The 19,196-nt window shown below is 37.4% G+C and overlaps 1 protein-coding gene and 1 long non-coding RNA gene across 14 annotated transcripts in view; one reads left to right on the forward strand and one right to left on the reverse strand.

Annotated features, from left to right (window-relative positions):
* The window catches only part of ACER3 (alkaline ceramidase 3), a 158,521-nt gene extending 139,611 nt beyond the window's left edge, over positions 1-18,910 (forward strand). For 11 of the 13 annotated variants that reach the window (XM_077867159.1, XM_077867158.1, XM_077867161.1 and 8 more), the window contains 4 exons: positions 1,116-1,217; positions 4,323-4,427; positions 8,826-8,871; positions 9,404-18,910. In XM_077867159.1, the coding sequence (XP_077723285.1) occupies positions 1,116-1,217; positions 4,323-4,427; positions 8,826-8,871; positions 9,404-9,457 (307 nt within the window). In that variant the 3' untranslated portion in view covers positions 9,458-18,910. Of the gene's footprint in view, positions 1-1,115; positions 1,218-4,322; positions 4,428-8,825; positions 8,872-9,403 lie in introns of those variants that run through there. The other 2 variants (XR_013362288.1, XR_013362289.1) reach the window with 2 other exon arrangements.
* Positions 1-19,196, reverse strand: part of LOC144294940 (uncharacterized) — a 57,229-nt gene that overhangs the window by 26,039 nt on the left and 11,994 nt on the right. The window lies entirely within an intron of this gene.

Genomic DNA, 19,196 nt, shown 5'->3' on the forward strand with positions numbered 1-19,196 from the left:
ATCACTAACATGAGGAACAACTAAAATGAAAACAAAACAAACAAAACAAAAACCTATGTTATACCAAGTGTTGGTGAGGATATAAAACAAAAAACACTCATAGAGGGGTACCTGGGTGGCTCCATTGGTTAAGCATCTTTGGCTCAGGTCATGATCTCCAGGTCCTAGGATCAAGCCCCAAGTTGGGCTCCCTGCTCATTGGGGAGCCTGCTTCTCCCTCTCCCTCTGCCCTTCCTTCCCCTACCCCTCATAATCTTATCAGTGTTCATAGGTGTTTTGTTATCAAAAAAATCTGGAAACAACATAAATATCTACCAACATTTGGACAGATAAACAAATTGTGGTATATCCATATAATGGAATACTACTCAGCAATTAAAGGAAATGAAGTATCAGTACACATAACAACATGGATGAATTTTAAAGTAATTATGCCAAGTGAAGGAAGCCATACCATGAAGAGGATATGTTGTGTTACTCCATTTATATAACATTCTAAAAAATGCAAACTAAGCTTTTGGAGATGATGGATATGTTTATTATCTTGATTGTAGTGTTTCATGGATATATACAAATGTACTGATCAGATATACACTTGAAATATATCCAGTTTAAGGCAATGATACCACATTGAAGCTATAAGAATATATAAACTAATGTTCTTGTTTTGAGTAACTCACCAAGCTTCAGTTTTCTCATTAGTGAAGTGTAAAGAATAATAGGTATTATTTAGGGTTTATTTGAAGATTTTATTCATTTGCTTGTGTATCTAATTGACTGTGGTGCCTGCCTAACACAGAGCAGGTGACTCAGTCAATGTTAATTCCGTTCCAGCACTCCCCTCCCTCTTCCAGGGAACTGATAAAGTTATTGAGGACCTTCAGATTACTTTCTTAAAACACTTAACCAAAGTCTTAATGGCATATTCTTTCTCATTTTTAATGGCTAAATGTAATAGGCAAATGTATTAGAGATTTTTTTATTGAGAATTTAATAAATAGGTTTGCTTTTAATACTAACGAAAACCTTTCCTTCTCGTGAAAGCAATAGTTTCAAGCTCTGATCATGACTTGACTTAACAAAATTTCATTTTGCTTTCCCTTTTTTTCCCACAGGGTTTATCCATGGCTCAGAGGACTTGGTTATACATCCTTGGGTATATTTTTATTGGGATTTCTATTATGGAACATAGATAACATCTTTTGTGATTCACTGAGGTAAGATATATTTTCAATCTTTGAGAAATATTTTTGGAAGCAATCTATTTAGCAGAGAATTTCATAAGCATATAGAATTAGTAGTGTCATGATGTGAATTTTTGCCATTGTTGAAGTTAAAAAGTATGTACAGCACAATAAAGTTAAATTCTGAGAATACTTGTTTAATTAACCTAAAAATTTGGACCAAAGACTATTTTGTAGTATCTGTAGGGATTTGTAGAGTTGATCAGATACTAGTTAGGCATCTGAAAGCTGCCTAATCTGCTGTGTTGAAGAAATGATTTATAAGAAGCATGTGAGATACATGTATATATTTTGTACTTTTTTTTAAAAAGATCATATTTATTCATTCATGAGAGACACAGAGAGAGAGGCAGAGACACAGGGAGAGGGAGAAGCAGGCTCCATGCAGGGAGCCCGATATGGGACTCAATCCCACGTCCCCAGGATTACGCCCTGGCCCAAAGGCAGGTGCTAAACCGCTGAGCCACCCAGGCTGCCCTAATTTTGTACTTTAATATACTTAATGTTATTTTCTAAGAAAGACATATGTTCCTTTTACCATCTGTCAGCAATTATGTATTGACTAGAATTTGAATTTGGGGTCTCTGGACTTTAGTCTGTCACAAAGATAAATATCTTTTTGGACCTCAGTTTCCATTACATGAACATGTTAAAGAGATTAAACTAGTGGGTCCTTCCAACTCAAAATTCTATGCTCTAAAGTTTTGTATAAACAGAAAAGCACTAGAGAGAGGCAATCAGCAAAATTTAGACCGTGGGAAATCTACAAGATGAATGAATGACCTGGTCTCTTCAGCATAAATTGCAGAGGGGATAGAACACAGAACAGGAATGTATAGATTAAAAAAGACTTAAGGGGAGCCTAGGTGGCTCAGTCAGTTAAGTGCCTGACTCTTGATTTGGTCTCAGGTCATGATTGCTGGGTGGTGAGATAGAGCCGCAAGTGAAGCTCTGAGTCTGCTTGGGATTTTATCACTCCCTCTCCCTCTGCCCCTCCCTCCCCCTGTGGGCATACTCTCTTTCAATAAATAAAATTTTTTTAAAAAATTAGAGACTTAACAGATACATAGTATCAACCAAATGCAATGTGTTGATTTTTTTTAATTCTGATTCAAGCAAACAAACTGCAAAAATCTTTTAAACTTATGAGAATTAAGATTTTGATCAGTAATTGAATATTTGGTGATATTAAGGGATTATTGTTAATCTTTTATATGTGAAAATGGTATGGTTATGTTTTAAAGAGTTGGGTTTTTTTTAAAGATTTATTTATTAGAGAGAGCACACAAACAAGATGGGCAGAGGGAAAGGGAGTGAGAATCTCAAGCAGACTTATGCTGAGCCCAGAGCCCAGCTTGGGGTTTGATCTTGTGACCCTGAGATCATGACCCCAAGATCATGACCTGAGCAGAAACCAAATTGGTTGCTCAACTGTACCACCCAGGCACCCCTTTAAAGAGGTTTTAAACTTTTAGAGACACATGTTGAAATATTTAGAATTAAAAATGCTACAATATCTGGGATTTATTTCAAAATATGGAAGGGGAGAAGTACATGAGAGTTTAGATGATTAGCTGTAAGTTATAATTGTTAAGCTGGATAATGGGAACATTATTATTTTGCCCACTTTGCACACATTTGAAATTTTCTATAATAAAAAATTAAATAAGTAAATGTGTATTTTAAATGTACACAAACAGACAAGTAATGTATCTTGCTTAGAAATCTAAATTCTCTGGCAGCCCGGGTGGCTCAGCGGTTTAGGGCTGCCTTCAGCCCAGAGCCTGATCCTGGAGACCTGGGATCAAGTCCCGTGTCGGGCTCCCTGCTTGGAGCCTGCTTCTCTCTCTGCCTGTGTCTCTGCCTCTGTGTGTTTGTGTGTCTCTTATGAATAACTAAATAAAATCTTTAAAAAAAAAATCTGAATTCTCAATGAATGGTTCTGAATCAGTATTACCGATCACAAGCTCCATTGTTGAGAGCATTTACATTGCTAAGAGAAGTCATCATCCTCTGAATGAGAGCCACTAAGAAATAAAGTAGATTCTTAGAGATGGTAATTGTCTCAAAAATTTATGGGATATCTAGAAAAATAGTTTTACATTGATTTTTTTCTCTTCTAATAAATGAGAATATTAATATAGTACACAATCAAAAAATCTAGAATTTGAGACTCAGCTGTGCCACTTAGCTAAGTGACTTGGGCAACTTGATCTCTGAATTTTAGGTTCCTCATCTGTAAAGCAAAGCTAATAATAGCTACCTCAAAGACTCACTATGAAGTGAAATAAGATTTACAAAAGTACTTTGTAGACTGTATGGTGCTTATCTAAGATGATGGTTGTATGTAGGGCAAGGAAAAGCATGTGTCTGGTTTCTTGAGTGAATAGCTAAGTAGACTAATGTTTCGCAAATTGTATTCTAGGGAACACTTGTTCCATAAAGTGTTCTTAAGATATTACTTGAAGGGGGATCCCTGGGTGGCGCAGCGGTTTGGCGCCTGCCTTTGGCCCAGGGCGCGATCCTGGAGACCCAGGATCGAATCCCACGTCAGGCTCCCAGTGCATGGAGCCTGCTTCTCCCTCTGCCTATGTCTCTGCCTCTCTCTCTCTCTCTCTCTCTCTCTGTGTGTGTGTGTGACTATCATAAATAAATAAAAAAAAAAATTAAAAAAAAACCTTTTAAAAAAAAAAAAAAAAAGATATTACTTGAAGGAAGGGTTTTGTGCATTAGTACATTACCTGAAAAAAATGAAAATAACTCTTGTATTTATGATAGGACTTCTCACAGCCTTCATTCTGTTAATAGACATTGCAGTCTGCAAGAGGGCAATAAACTATTACTATTTCCTATTTTTTTGAACTCGGGGTCATTTCTTCATGAAACTTCTGCTAGGAATACTATTCCTCAGAATACACTTTGGAAAACAGTATGCAGACTACAGCAGACTTAAGGAAATTAAATAATTTCCATGTCTGAGAGTAACACTTCAAAGTGTTCAAAGGCTTGTCAGCATTAGTTGCTAAATATTAAAAAACTGATAATAACCTGGTGATTTCTTTCTCCCTCTTCACACAGGAACTTTCGAAAGAAGATGCCACCTATCATAGGTGTTGCCACACAATTTCATGCATGGTGGCATATTTTAACTGGCCTTGGTTCATATCTTCACATCCTTTTCAGGTAGGAATTAGAGACTTTTTTAGCATGGTATTGAAGTATTTTTTTCCTTTACCCTTCAAATAGGATGGTGTAAATATAAAATGCCAGAGAGAAAATCAGGATTTAATGCTTTAGCTTTGCCTCTGCCACTAGGTGACCTTAAGTAAGTCCCTACCCTCTCTGAAGCTTAGTTTTCTAACATGAATTAGTTGTACTAACTGACATATGATCTACATTTTAAATAGTTGTTCATCTCCTTTTTTAGAGCAAGTAGGATATAAACATTTTCATTTCATGTTTATCAACATATCTTTGTTTATAGAGAACAAATTTAGAGGGGAAAAAACAGATCCTCTGAGTAGCAGACTGGGAAAGCATGAGTATGAGAAGTCCCCAGTTTCCCTGCTAAAGAGTCTGTTGGAGTCTGTCTCTGTTAGAGGTCAGTCATTTACAACAAAAATGAAATTAGAATCATCTATGATCACATTATTCAAATAATACCTCCAGGGATGCCTGGGTGGCTCAGCAGTTGAGCATCTGCCTTCAGCTCAGGGTGATTCCGGGTCTGGGGATCGGGTCCCACATTGGGCTCCCTGCATGGAGCCTGCTTCTCCCTGCCTGTGTCTCTGCCTTTCCCCTCCCCCCCCCTCATGAATAAATAAATAAAATCTTTAAAAAAAAATAAAAGGGAAGGGATAGGAAATGTTTGAGGAAATTAACAAATGACAGGAAAGGAGAAACAAGAATGACTGTAAAATGAGTCTGAAAATTACAAACCTAGTACCTTAACACTGCCCAAGTAGTCCTGAGAACATTACAGAAGTGTAATACAATACAGTAAATTTCAATAATGATGAAGAAGAGGTGAAAGCATACTCATCATATTCTATTTTAAAAGGCTAGGGTTCCCACTTTCCCCTTTCCTTTTTCACCTTCCCTTTTACATTTCCCTTTCACCTTCTTCTTCTCTCCTGCTGGTATGGAAAGCCTTCAAGGAAGAGGGTAATGAGGGGGAAGAAGTGCTGTGCCAAAGTGACAGCATTCAGTGAGGAATAAAGAAAGGAGCTCAGTGGTAGCAGGATGTTGAGCTTCCAAGAAAATCTGGTGGTGGTGAGAAAGTGGCTGCTGTGCACTGCAAGGAAACAGAGCGATTAAAGAAAGAGATGTGACAGGGTAGGTGGAAGAGATAGCCAGAAGTTAGAAATGGGTTACACTGAAGAAGTAAATTATTTGATTAAACAATAAGTAAATATACTGGGGATAACAAAAGCCTGATTTCTCCACTGTCTCAGAAGGGATTTGCAAGTATGGAAAAAAAGAAAGCTAAACAGATTCTTGAGGGGGTTAGATTGGAATTTAAACTGTTAGGGGCACCTGGGTGGCTCAGTCGGTTAAGTGTCTGACTTTGCCTCAGGTCATGATTTCAGGGTACTGTGATTGAGCCCGGAGTCAGGCTCCCCCCTGACTGGAGAGTCTGCTTGTTCTCTCCCTCTCCCTATGCCCCTCCCCCCACTCCTCTCTCCCTTCCTCTCTCTCTCTCTCTCAAATAAATAAATAAATAAAAATCTTTTTTAAAAAAGGTATTAGTGCTAAGCCTAGGTGACTTAGCAGTTAAGCGTCTGTCTTCGGCTTAGAACATGGATTCTAAATCCTGGAGTTCTGGGATCAGTCCCATATCGGACTGCCTGCATGGAGCCTCCTTGTCCCTCTGCCAATGTCTCTGCCTCTCTCTCTCTGTGTCTCTTATGAATGAATGAATGAATGAATGAATCTTTTTTAAAAATGTAAATGTTTAAAAAAAATATTTAAATGATAACAATTTAGCATCTGGGAGACAAGAATACAGGAATTCATACCAATCTTGCAACTTTCCTATAAGTTTGCAACTTTTTTTATATTAAAAACATAAAGAAGGGGGATCCCTGGGTGGCTCAGGGGTTTAGCGCCTGCCTTTGGCCCAGGGTGTGATCCTAGAGTCCCATGTCGGGCTGCCGGCATGGAGCCTGCTTCTCCCTCCTCCTGTGTCTCTGCCTCCCTCTCTCTCTCTATGTCTATCATAAACAAATAAATAAATAAATCTTAAAAAAAAAATAAAGGAGAGGGGAAGGTCAAGCCTCCCGATGATGGCAGGGGTGGGGGTGGGGGTTGAGATATTTAGTGCAAATAAGCAAATAGAAAACTGATCATCTAACTCGTAATCAAAATGCCTTCTAAACCGTAGGATATCCATTTTTGTGAAAAACGGGCTAAATGAGTAATTAATACTCATGAATACATAATTGTCTTTGTAAGGGTATATGGTAACTGGTAAGTACCAGCAGTTACCTCTGGGCTGAAGGTACCAGGTAGGAGACAGACTTTTTTCCTGCGTACTCTTTCATACTCTTCAAATTTTTACCAGATGATTATACTACTTATTTTTTAAAAATGTTTAAATAAAACAATTGAGGGCAGCCCGGGTGGCTCAGCGGTTTAGCGCCGCCTTCAGTTCAGGAGACCCGGAGATCCTGGAGACCTGGAATCGAGTCCCATGTCGGGCTCTTTGCATGGAGCCTGCTTCTCCCTCTGCCTGTGTCTCTGCCTCACTCTCTGTGTGTCTCTCATGAATAAATAAATAAAATCTTTTTAAAAAAATAATAAAATAAAATGAAACAATTGAGATTTTTTTTATATCCATTAAATGAGCTTTACAATATTTTGAAATTTCCTTCTATATTCTTTAGTTGCAATGAAATAGTATGATCACACATTACTTGTCAGTGTAAATTGATGTAACTCATTTGGAAAGAATTCAATACTATATGTGTTTGTGAAAATAAAATACTTATATTTTTATCCCAGTTATTATATTCCTTGGATTTATCCTAAAGAAGTAACCAGAAAAATGAAAATGTGTATGTAAACTCAAATATATTTAGTACAGTGTTACTTAATTAGCATAGCAACAATAATAATAGAAGAAAAATAAACTGCCCAAGAGGGTAGAATTATAAAGTAAATTATAGTATACCTTTTATTCAGCCATTTATAAATGTGAAAATTTTATAGCTAAATAGAAAGGTTTTGGATTATTTGGATTTTTAAGTGAAACATATGAAAATCATACACAGGTAATTATTAACACTGTAAAAACTAATTTGTATGGGGACAAAGGCTAAAGTAAATACAGAAAAAAAATGAAGCATTTGACTGTATTTGGTGGTAGGTTTGGTTTTGTTTTCTATTTATGTTAAAATTATTCTGATTTTTTTAAGAAGGCAGGGAAGATAGAATATGTTTTAGACACATTTCATCCTAAAAAACTAAAAATAAAAGAAGCTTGGATATTTAAGCTTCAGTTATGGAAATTTTGATTCTTTGAGTATCTCACTGAATGAAGCATGCAAATAATATTTCAGAGGGATGATTAGAGAATTTAATAAAATAACACATGTGCCCTTTAAGACTTAAATACTGTACAAATGTTTGTTTCAAACAAAGAGTTAACAAAGTGAAGCAAAAATATCTGAGCTTGGAGCTTTGCTCCATCACTTTATAACTGTGTAACAGTCTTGAGCCAAGTTTTTACTTGCCATATGCATGGATTTATTTTTTTTAAGATTTTATTTATTTATTTATTTAAAGATTTTATTCACGAGAGAGAGAGAGAGAGAGAGAGAGAGAGAGGCACAGACACAGGCAGAAGCAGGCTCCATGCAGGGAGCACGACGTGGGACTTGATCCCCGGTCTCCATGATCACACCCTGGGCTGAAGGTGGCGCTAAACCCCTGAGCCACCTGGGCTGCCCCGAGATTTTATTCATTTATTCATGAGAGGCACAGAGAGAGAGAGAGAGAGAGAGAGAGAGGCAGAGACACAGGCAGAGGGCGAAGCAGGCTCCATGCAGTGAGCCTAATGTGGGACTCGATCCTGGGTCTCCAGGATCACTCCCTGGGCTGAAGGCGGCACTAAATCGCTGAGCCACCCGGGTTCCAGTCTGGTCTTCATAGGTTACTTATTCTAAAGGCTACTGTAAGGAAGATTTTCCTTACCTTCCTGATTATCTCATACCTGTATTGTAATCCTCGTAGAACTAATATAACCACTTCCAAAATATTCTAAGAATACTCTACCATAAATCTTCAAAAATGAAACTGCAACTATGATATGAATCATTAAGCATGAGTGGAGTGCTCCCTACTAAACTACAATCATCCCAAGGTCACAGCCTGAGAGTATTCATTTCTGTCCTCCTTAGCATCTTGCCAAGTGTTCTGCATAGAGTAATGGCTCAAAAAATGGTTGCTAAATGAACAAAGAATCTACTAGTGTTGCTTTTTCTCTGTATATATAGAGGTACTATGGTTAAATGTCAGTAAATCAGTCTGTATGAATTAAAAATTAATCTGAAGAGTTTTCCCTGTCCCCTTTTCTTTCAGTTTATATACAAGAACTCTTTACCTGAGATACAGGCCAAAAGTAAAGGTAAGTTCCCTTCCTAGGGGTGGGTGTGCTTGCGTGTATGCACGCGTGCATGGATATGTTGAGGGAGGCACGGTATTGAGAGGATAGACCAGAGGTGGAAGAAGTGGATGGGGTGGAAGGGTAGTAGAGAGAGCACAAGCTTTGGAACCAGATGCTTGTGAATCCTAGGTCTTCCACATCTTGTTCTATGACCTTGGGCAAGTCTGTTCTCTTTAAGCTTTAGTTTTTTCAGCAATAAAATGGAGCTGTTAATAGCTATGTTCCTGAGTTATTTTAAGGATCTGAGATGATGTAAATGCCCAGCTCCATGCCTGACAAAAAAGGAAGCTTATTCCATTTAAATAAATTAAATAAAAATCATTTCTGAGATTTGATTCAAGTCTGGAAAGACTGTGCCATACTCAGGCTACTAATACCAGGACTGTTGTTAGTATACCTAGCTCATGGATTCTTTTTCCATGATAACATGGATATCTATAATAGCATGCAGCAGTTACCTTCTTTCTTTTTGTCCTCACTTGTTTTCAAACAGTTTCTCTTCGGAATCTGGCCAGTGATCCTGTTTGAGCCTCTCAGGAAGCACTGATGAATTATTTCACCAAGAAAACAAAAAAGCACCTACCATAGGCCTGGCCAAATGAATGAGGAAATCCTTAAAGATCCACACATTCAAATATATCATGACCATCAGAGCAAAGGAGTGACTTTCTGACTAATTCTGCCAGTTGCACAGAGAATAAGGAATGGGGCTCGTTGGTTGTTTAGCTTGTGTCTTTATCTCATTTGTCCTCCTCCTCCTCACCCTTACCCTAAGATGTTTAAAAAGAAACAGACATGATGTGTGTGTGTATACTTGGATGCTGGAAAAATGAGGCTTTTCCTAACAGGTTAACAGTTTGTGTGGATCATAGGAAATTAACCTTTACCCCTTTTTTGATAAGGGTTGCATGTGAATTATACTTTGCTTAATATTTGATTAAATAATCAGAACAGTCAGCTAAGTATTGGCAAAACCCCATATCCAGATGGCCAGCTGTGGGGCAGCACTTAGCCCTGTCAGCCTTGATTTATATTCTTGTCATACTAACCTCATGAATGGTTTTCCAAGGTGAAAAAGAGCTATCTGTGGAATTCTGGTAGTTCTTCACTGTCTGTCTTTGTGCTAGTCAGCAGATCATAAGCAAGCTCCAGTCTGCCACTAGGTTCCACACTTGCCATATCCCAATTTGCAGTGGGCTCTGGGGTGTCTGTGTGCAGCCACAGCCAATCAGAGTGGGTGGGTCACCTTGTAATATTTATGAGACCATGAGGACATCTGCAGAATGTTATACCTCTAGCCAGTTAAAGGTGGTTTCTTAGTTTTCTTTGATCTTCGTAGATTTTTAAGTTGTCACTGGTTTCTTGGCTAGGCAAACATGATTGGTGGTCTGGCCTACCCATATTCCATCCTCTTAGCATAACTTATTTGAGGTTACCAGTAAATGTTATTACACTCTGACTTTTTAAATTATACCATATTTTCCAGTTTTCAGAGAGGCAGTTTTCAGAGGCTATGGTTATGCCCAGGGAAATGTGTCAAGTTAACTAGAGCTAAAATGATCAGGATCCTCTTTACCTAAAGCTTATTAGAATATCTGCCCCTTCATTTTTTGAAGGACATAGACATAAAGAGTTGGGAACAACTTACTCTAACTTACTTGAACTTATAACAGAATTCCCCAAAATTAAAGTGTGAGAAATGGCAGTGAAATATCATTGTAAGGCAGCTAGTTCTAATTTGGGTTTGAATGTATAACAAATTGAATCACTTTTCACAAAGATAACACCTGTCTGGAGTAAAAACCGGATTTGTCCTGTTTACTGATATATCACCATATTTGTAGTTCCTTACCAGTTAGCATTGTTGCAACTTTTTCCTGTTCTTGCATTATAAAATCCGGATTGTTTTTACCACATGGTGACATTGACCCAGATTAAATCCTGAAGCTACAGCTTCAAAGGGAAAGTCATTCTTTTTCTTATGCAAAAGTATAAAACACTTCTGTCGTTTCTCCAGTATCTAGTAAGTCACCTTGGTACAAATTTAAAACCAATACAAATTTTATTGCTTTTCTTCACCTAGTAGCCTTAGTTTTAGTCCAGGTACCATTTTTCCTTACCTTAGCATGCCAACATGCCATTAGGCAGATACTTCTGCCTACTTTTATGATCCTCCAGTAAGAAAAACACTTGCCAAAACAAATCTAAAGAACTTTGGTCGTGCCTTAAGAAAATCTAAAACTAAGCCGTTCCAACACACAGGCCGTAAGATTGTTCTTTGCCATGAGATTCTGACTTGTGGCTACATTTCATGTGCAGCTACCGACACTATCAGCCATCTTACATTTTTTTAATAAGTTGATTTGTTTCACACCATTGTCTTTGTGTACTTTTCACTCAAAATACACTCCTGTGTACAGAATCTATATATGGCAACAAAGGCACAGCCTTCTTGACAGTGCAGCTAGGTGTGGTGAAACTGAGTTTCTGTGTATCACAGTCAGATAAGGTGTGGAGAGCCTCCCCCTCCTCTGACAGTGGGGTCTTTTCCTGCAGTTTGCTGAATGAACAATTCAGCCACCACTCTATGCAGTCAGTCACTTGTTGAAGAAAGTTGCCCAACACCTCGGTGGAGAAGTATGGGCATCACTGGATGACTTATAACGCTGTGGCCAGTTCTTCAGAGATCCTTGTTTCTGCTATGAAAACAGCAGCATGAAAGCAAAAGGCATTTTAGAAGTGTCGAACAGAAAGCAGAGACTGAATCCAGACTCTAACTCTCCAAATTAGTGTGTGCCTCACATATGGTTCTCTTTCTAGCAGCCTAAGTTTTCGCACATTCAAGACTGTTTGTGTGCCATAGTGAGAATTATGGAAATACTGCTGACCTTCAGGATATCACTAAATCGACTTTATTTCAATGCCTTTATTTTTCCCTTCTAGGATTCTGGGTGGCCACCATAGGGTTGGATTACTACTCCCTTCTCTTTATGTTCTTGGCAAACTTCCTGAAGTAGAGTATACAAAAAACCTGTTTGCTGCTGAGTAAATGGTAGTTTGTTTACATATTATCTGATGTGAAAGGTGCTCCTCTGTGAGTCCTATAGCAAATTACATTTCAGAAAATACCAGTATCTTAGAAGATATGAAAGGAGCAGTTTGATTGCACATCTTAATATCCTGCCATTTTCACTCCAGAAAATTGAAAGCAATTTTTTTTAGGGAAAAACTATATGAAAGGTGGTTATACTGATCTGATTGGTCACTCCACCCACACCTCCCCACCTTGGTGCTTTCATGAAATGTTGCCAACACCTAAAGTGATCTCTTTTCTCTTTGCAATACTGTATAAATTGATGATTGGTGATAAATTGATGAGAAACATTCATTTTTGGATAATTTACAAATGAGAACCCCAAATAGTGATATTTGGTTTAGCAGAATTAGATAAAATATTTTGGTGTACCCTAAATGCACAATTTCCAGGACTGTTAAACTAGGCTTTCTTTACACTAAGGTTTTTCTTATACTAAGGAGAAGGAAGTAGGAGTCAAAATCAACAGACCAAAAACTTCAGCTACACAATGCATGAACATCTTTAAATGCCTGAAAAAAACTTAAATTCTATTTTTTTTTAAAGATTGTATTTTTAAGTAATGTCTATACCCAATGTAGGGCTCAGACTTACAGCCTTGAGATCAAGAGTCCCATGCTCTACCAACTGAGTCAGCCATGCACCCCAAAACTAAATTGTTTTAATGCCAACTCCTTCAGAATTTAGCCAGTGCCCCTTAAAGTATAATAATTTAAAGTTTTTCTTATGAATCCAATGGTTTCCATATTACTTTGCTCTTAAAAAAAAATAATTTGTTGCTAAGTTGAACAGTTTTAACTCTCAGTTCCACATTTATAAGAAATTCTTCTAACCCCATGGTTTATGATGTGCTAGATAAGAATTTATATAAAACTGATGTTTCAAAGAGAATCAGTTATAATTGGAATTTGCAAGTGTGTGGCAATTTGCAGATCTACCTCTGTCTTATATTTTGCATCTTATCAGTGCCATAATATAATTAGATGACTTTGTCTTGTTTTTCAATGTCTAAAATTACAGCTATTCACTATGCTGTAAACATTTGGAAATAATGAGTAAAATTTTTGGCTAAAAGTTAAACCCCTTTGTAGAAGGGGCTGTAAAATAGAAAAAAAGTCATGACACACCTGAATGGAAAACTTCAATCCTATTTTTTAAACTGTTGGACTCCCTTTAAGAAAAAGGAAACTTTTAAATATCTGAGGAGAAGTTGCCAGTTTGCTGAGGTTCGTGTGAGCATGCTACTTAACAGTTTCTTGTGTTGGGGAGGAAAAAAACCTCTCCTCTACCCTCTTAGGTTCAGTAGTTAGGGGCCTGTGAATTAAACTGACAGAAGCTAGAGAAAATGTAGAGTTTTATTCACATCTGTACACAAGAATTCAGAGAAAAGCGTGACTCAATGAGGCAGAATTTGGGGCTCATATACCATCTTATTAAGGGAAGGGGAGGGGAGAAAGAGCACTTAGGAGAAAACAAATGACTTTCAGAAAGGATAAATGGGCCCTTAGGAGAAAGAAAGGAGATATGATAGTTTTGTGACAATGTCTGCTTAGTTGGGGCACAAAAAGTCCCAGGAAGAGGATTTATAACAGTTTAGTTCTTTTTTGTTTTTTGTTTTGTGGGTTTTTTTTTTTTTTTTTTTTTTAGAACAGTTTAGTTCTTTGAGGGAGGTTCTAATTTTAGGCAGATAAAGAGGGTTGGGGGAGAGGCAGGGGAGAAAAGAAAAAAGCCTCTTCCTGCATCCAGTTGATTCTCAAATGCCTTTAGCTCAAAGTAATTGTTAAGCCACAGTAGTGTATTCTGGACCCTTTATTTTCCCCATCTAAAACTTCCCAAGATGTTTCAAGGAGCAGAAACTGAGATGATGGCTGTTGAGAAAAGATTCAGATTAGAATGGGAGCTAAGAGATCTGCAAAAGGAAGGAAGACACAGATTTATGGAGAAAGAAAAGGAAAAACAATTAGTAGTTGGAGTGGATTATAAACTCAGTTTCTTGAGTCCAGAGAGTCATCAGTTCAAGTGATTTCTAGATGTTGGTCTTGAAATGTCTTTTTAAAAAAAAAAAAAAAAAGATTTTTATTGGGACGCCTGGGTGGCTTAGTGGTTAAGCAACTGCCTTCGGCCCAGGGCATGATCCTGGAGCCCCGGGATCAAGTCCCACATTGGGTTCCCTGCATGGAGCCTGCTTCTTCTTCGGCCTATGTCTCTGTGTCTCTCATGAATAAATTTTAAAAATCTTTTTTTTTTTTTTAAGATTTTATTTATCTTATCTTATCCCATGTAGGGAGCCCAATGTGAGACTCGATCCCAGAACTCCAGAATCACACTCTGGGCCGAAGGGAGGCACTCAACCATTGAGCCACCCAGGCATCCCTTGGAATGTCTTTAAATGGCAGTCACAATAATAGTGGTAGTCTCACAGTCATGGGCATTTCTCAGAGCTCAGAGGACAATGTCTGGTGAACTTCCTGAGTGGCCCAAACTGTTAGGATAAAGCCTTAAAGTCACTTCAGCTTGCAGGGCTTTAGGAAACAGTTTTAGGTCTTAGTGGTGCTAAATCAGGAAGGTAGAAGAAAATTGGAAAAGTTAATTACTGACAAAACACCCAAGGTGGCAGGATTCAATTTACAAAGAGGTGAAAATAGCTCAAAGACAGGCTAGAAGGCTAGAATTTGATATTCTACAATGGTGGGTTACAGTTATCCATTGAAACAAGTCTAGTCTCATCAAACTTGGCCTGATTATGTAAATATAGCAAGAATGGTAATTGACAACATAGGCTTTTTTAAGTTTGTTTTGCTGGAACTTTAATTAGGAATCTCAGATTGGACATTTAAAAGCCTCAAGGCTAGGAGAACTTGCATCAGAATTCACTTGCAGTACCCACAGATTTGGATGAATCCCTTCTTCTCAGGGTCCTATGTTTTCTGGGCCTGCCAAGAGGTAGCCTTCCTTACTCACCTGTAAGTTTGGGAATCCTATAAGCCAGGTGCCAGGCAGGTTTGTAAGCCCTGGCTCCTTAAAGTCCACCTTAGTTTCTTAAAACTGGTCATCTCTGATTCTGTGCACACATGCCAGTCAAAGCCTAATATAACCAGTGTTTCTAATTGTGTCCTGTTATAAGAAAAACAAACTCTTACTGAACTTTACTCAATTATATTGCCATGAAAATAACATTCAGGAAGGGTTTCCAAATTTTGGACAGATCAGAAAAGATAAATGTTTCATTTTTGTTTACAAAGACCTAATCTACTAAATTGCTACAAGTTATAGATAGCTTAAGAGAAAGGGGATTTCTTAAACCCAGAAAATGAAATATTAAAGAAGCATCAATATTCTGAGCAAACGACATAGAGAAATCATAATCATTCTTTATCCGTCTACTCACCCCTGTGATAAATTCAGGTCTTTCTTGATTTGGGATTTTATGAACCTATGAGCTTTTCTATTTGTTCTAGAAATCATTAGTCCAAGACTATGATCTTAAAATTATTTAAACAATGCTCTGGCCTGTAGAGCTCTCAGGGAACTTGACAAGATTGGAGGCAGGGAGGGGAGGCTTCAGGGGAGCCTGGAAGAGACTACCAGTACCAGAGACTCCAAATCCTGTTGTCAATGACAGCTGAAGAGGCAGGAAGGGTTATTTTGATCTATTTTTTTTAATTGTAATGAAATTTGCCATTTTAAACCAAAAAAAAAAAAAAAAAGAATTACCTAAACAGTGACATCAGAAGCCTGTACCCCAGAGTACCTGCTGTAGTCTGCCATGGGTCCCTGAGACAGTCCTTTTTTTGTTGAAGATTAAAAAAACCTATAGCTGGTTACAAGGGTTTTCAGGAAAACAGAGTAAAACAGTATCAGTGAGTGACGAAAGGCTTTAAGTGGCCATGGTTAAAGTTTGATGAGAGTTCTTTATATTGCAGTTGACAAGGAAATTTAGTGACTTTCAGCATTTTAAGATAACTGGAGTTAATGATTGATCACATTCTACCAGGATATCTACCATCGCTAGCTATGACATTGACAAATTTCCAAAAATCCAAGAAACTGTGTCCTTTTAATAGGGAATTTCAACCTCTAGTTTTGCATCCATATACTATTGAACTCATTTCTTAAAAAAAATATTATAAATAAATACACTCAATCTTAGCCAGTTTGCCCACTTGAATAAGATATTCCCCTCTTTTTCTCCCCTTTGGCCCCCCTTTGTCCCCTTCTGCAGACCCTTTACAACTTTCTGTGCCCATGTGAGATTTTGTCCTTTCCTCTTCATTCTGGAACAGCCTTTAAACCATCTCTGTGCCACTACTCGGGGACAAAATTGCTCTCCTCTTATCCTTAACAAAAACACATCTTTCATTCCTTTTAGACATTTTGAGATTGCTTCCCTTCTTTATTGTTTCTAGTGTTTTTCACTTACATGTATTGATTAGCATTCTTAGCCCTTAGTAACCTTAATTTCCAGTGAAAATAAGAAAGTCATCAGTTGTGAACTGCCACCGATCAGCATTCTGTAGATTAGCACATTTATGAATGTACCACTTCAATTTCCAAAGGCTTGTGTTTCTTTATAGTACAATTTCTTAATATGGTGAAAAAGAACATTTTTATTAACAGGCCCAAATATCTTTAGTCAAAATAATCTTTAAGTCAAATATTTAAATTAAAATAATCTTTAAGTCAAGTAGCAGGCCCAAATATCTTTAGTCAAAAGTAGATAAACTTATGTTTAGTAATTAACGTTTCAGTATTTTATTTTATTTGGAAATGACCTAGAGACAGATACAAACAACTGCCCATAAACTTTGATGTTGGATAATAAAACCTTGACATCATTGAGGGAAAAGTGGAAAATGTATAAGGGATAGCAAGCTTCACCAAGTAACAGTTCTTTCCCTGATTGGTAATCAGAGCAGTTAAGAAGACTCAGCACTAAAGAATGTAAGCAATATTGTTCGTTACAGAACTTCTTCTGTAACAGATGCACACTTGGCCATTTGCAATAAGCAGTACTCATCCTCACTTTAATTTACTTTCAGTAGCCAGTATTGTTTCACAAGACCTTCATCTATTATTAAATCCAGCAGATTACTACCTGTTCTGGTTGGCAGCCGGTGTAGAAAATGATCACAAGAATATTTCCTACTAAGGGCACCTAGGTGGCTCAGTGGTTAAGTGTCTGCCTTTGACTGGGTGGTGATCCCAGTGTCCTGGGATCGAGTTCTACATCAGGCTCCCCACAGGGAGACTGCTTCTCCCTCTGTGTGTGTGTGTGTGTGTGTGTGTGTGTGTGTGTGTGTGTGTCTCATGAATAAATATTTTTTTTAAGAAATATCCTACTAGTGGACCCTGAAAACAAAAAATTGATCACAGGCCTGCAGGTGACCTAAAATTGCCTCACTGTTTAGCTCAGCAGCTGTCAATATTAGAGCACCAACCGTAGGTCACACTTTGCTCACAACTCCTTTTCAACCCTTCTTAACAAGACCTGCTTCATTGCTTTAAAGAATACAATGTTGATACTTGAACTAGATTTAGTCGCTGGTAATTTATTCACAAAATTGTCATAAAAGAAGCTTTATTTGAAACTGCTGGCAATGTTATTTGCAGAATATCACTTTTACATTGAGTTTGGAGAAGTAACTAAAATTGGAGCAGAGCACATTTATTAGGGAAATCTTTAAGCACATAAATATAGTTCACTATAAATACCCATTCTGAGATCATCTGCACCTAAAAGAAAATGGTAACAATGTTTTATGATATCAAATGGCTCTAGACCAGAGGTTGGCAAACTACAGCTCAGAAACCAATCCAGTCTGCAGTTGTAAGACTTGCAAGGTAAGAACAATTTTTTTACACCTTAAAAGTGTTGTTTAAACATACAAAAAGAAGAATATGCAACAGAGATGTACATGGCCTGCAGCCTCAAATATTTACTCTCTGGTTCTGGGAGTTTGCTTCCTCTTCTTTAGGCCATCAGCAAATGAACTCCATAATGGAAGTACAGAATAGTACTTCCCACTGCACTTCTCTGCAAGATGATTCCAGTGTGTATTCATCAGAATGAAAATATTTTATATATTTAAGACCTCTCACTTCTTTATTGAATGTGATTTGGGTTTAAATATTTATAGAATTATTTCTTCATACCAGTTTTACTAAATCATCAGTGGCCTGCTGCAAAGTGCCTAAACCTTTGAATACATGATTTTGTTCCCATTATGAAAGGAATTCCATTTCATACTGTAAAGCCCAAAAATGCTAGTTGTATTTAATTTTTAAGTTGACTTCCAAAAAGTTGAGCTCTTTTGACCATCTCTCCTTATGCCATATAAAATGTGTCATGTGGCAGTTGTCAAGGAACTAATAAGCTATCACAGTCATGGGTGTTTTTTTTTTCTTTTAACTTTCTAAAAGGAAAAGGTCAAAGTCACTTCCACAATTAGTCCTTGTTTCTTTTTGGCTTTTCTTTTTAGAGCTAAATAATACCAATTAATAAGTGAATCTCTTAATAAATAGGTATTATCAATTTCTGTTTATTGTACTGATCAGGCATTGTCTACTATCCAGCATTTCCACATATTTAATATCTCTGAGTCGTTAGTGTGACCAACGGATAAACTGTTCAAGTTAATATAAAGGTTCCTAGTTTCATTTTGGTGCAAATGTCTGTTCTAGCAGTTATTTAATAAACATAGGTTGTGTGAATCTTTACAAGGAACTAACAATTTTCAGGTGATCTCAGATCTGCTTATTCACTTTTCCCATTTGATTTGCCAATGTCACAATCATTTTTCTAGAAGATAGTAGAATTATGTATTTTTATCTAATCTGCTATAATCTAGGCTATATTTCATTAATTACCTTTCTCTAGGTAAAAGTATTAAAAATGACAATTTTGAACTAAGGCTTCTGGTATTGTTTTATCCCTGGTTTATATTAATATGTAGATTTATATAAAGGTAGGACCACCATATTTAGTTGTACAATTTGTACCTTGCACAAGGCACCCACTTGAAGGAGAGGGGTTAGTGGAGGCCCAAATCTAACCCATGCTCAGCTTGTCAAAGTATGTGCCTTGGTGGGATTGCATCTTGGGACACCTTTTTCCAGTTCCAGGTGAAAGGGTCTGTACAGGCCAGCAGCGATCCTGTTCATGGGAAGGATCTTTATCGGAGTTTTGAACTAT

Source organism: Canis aureus, chromosome 23 (assembly GCF_053574225.1).
Source record: "Canis aureus isolate CA01 chromosome 23, VMU_Caureus_v.1.0, whole genome shotgun sequence".
NCBI lineage: Eukaryota > Metazoa > Chordata > Mammalia > Carnivora > Canidae > Canis > Canis aureus.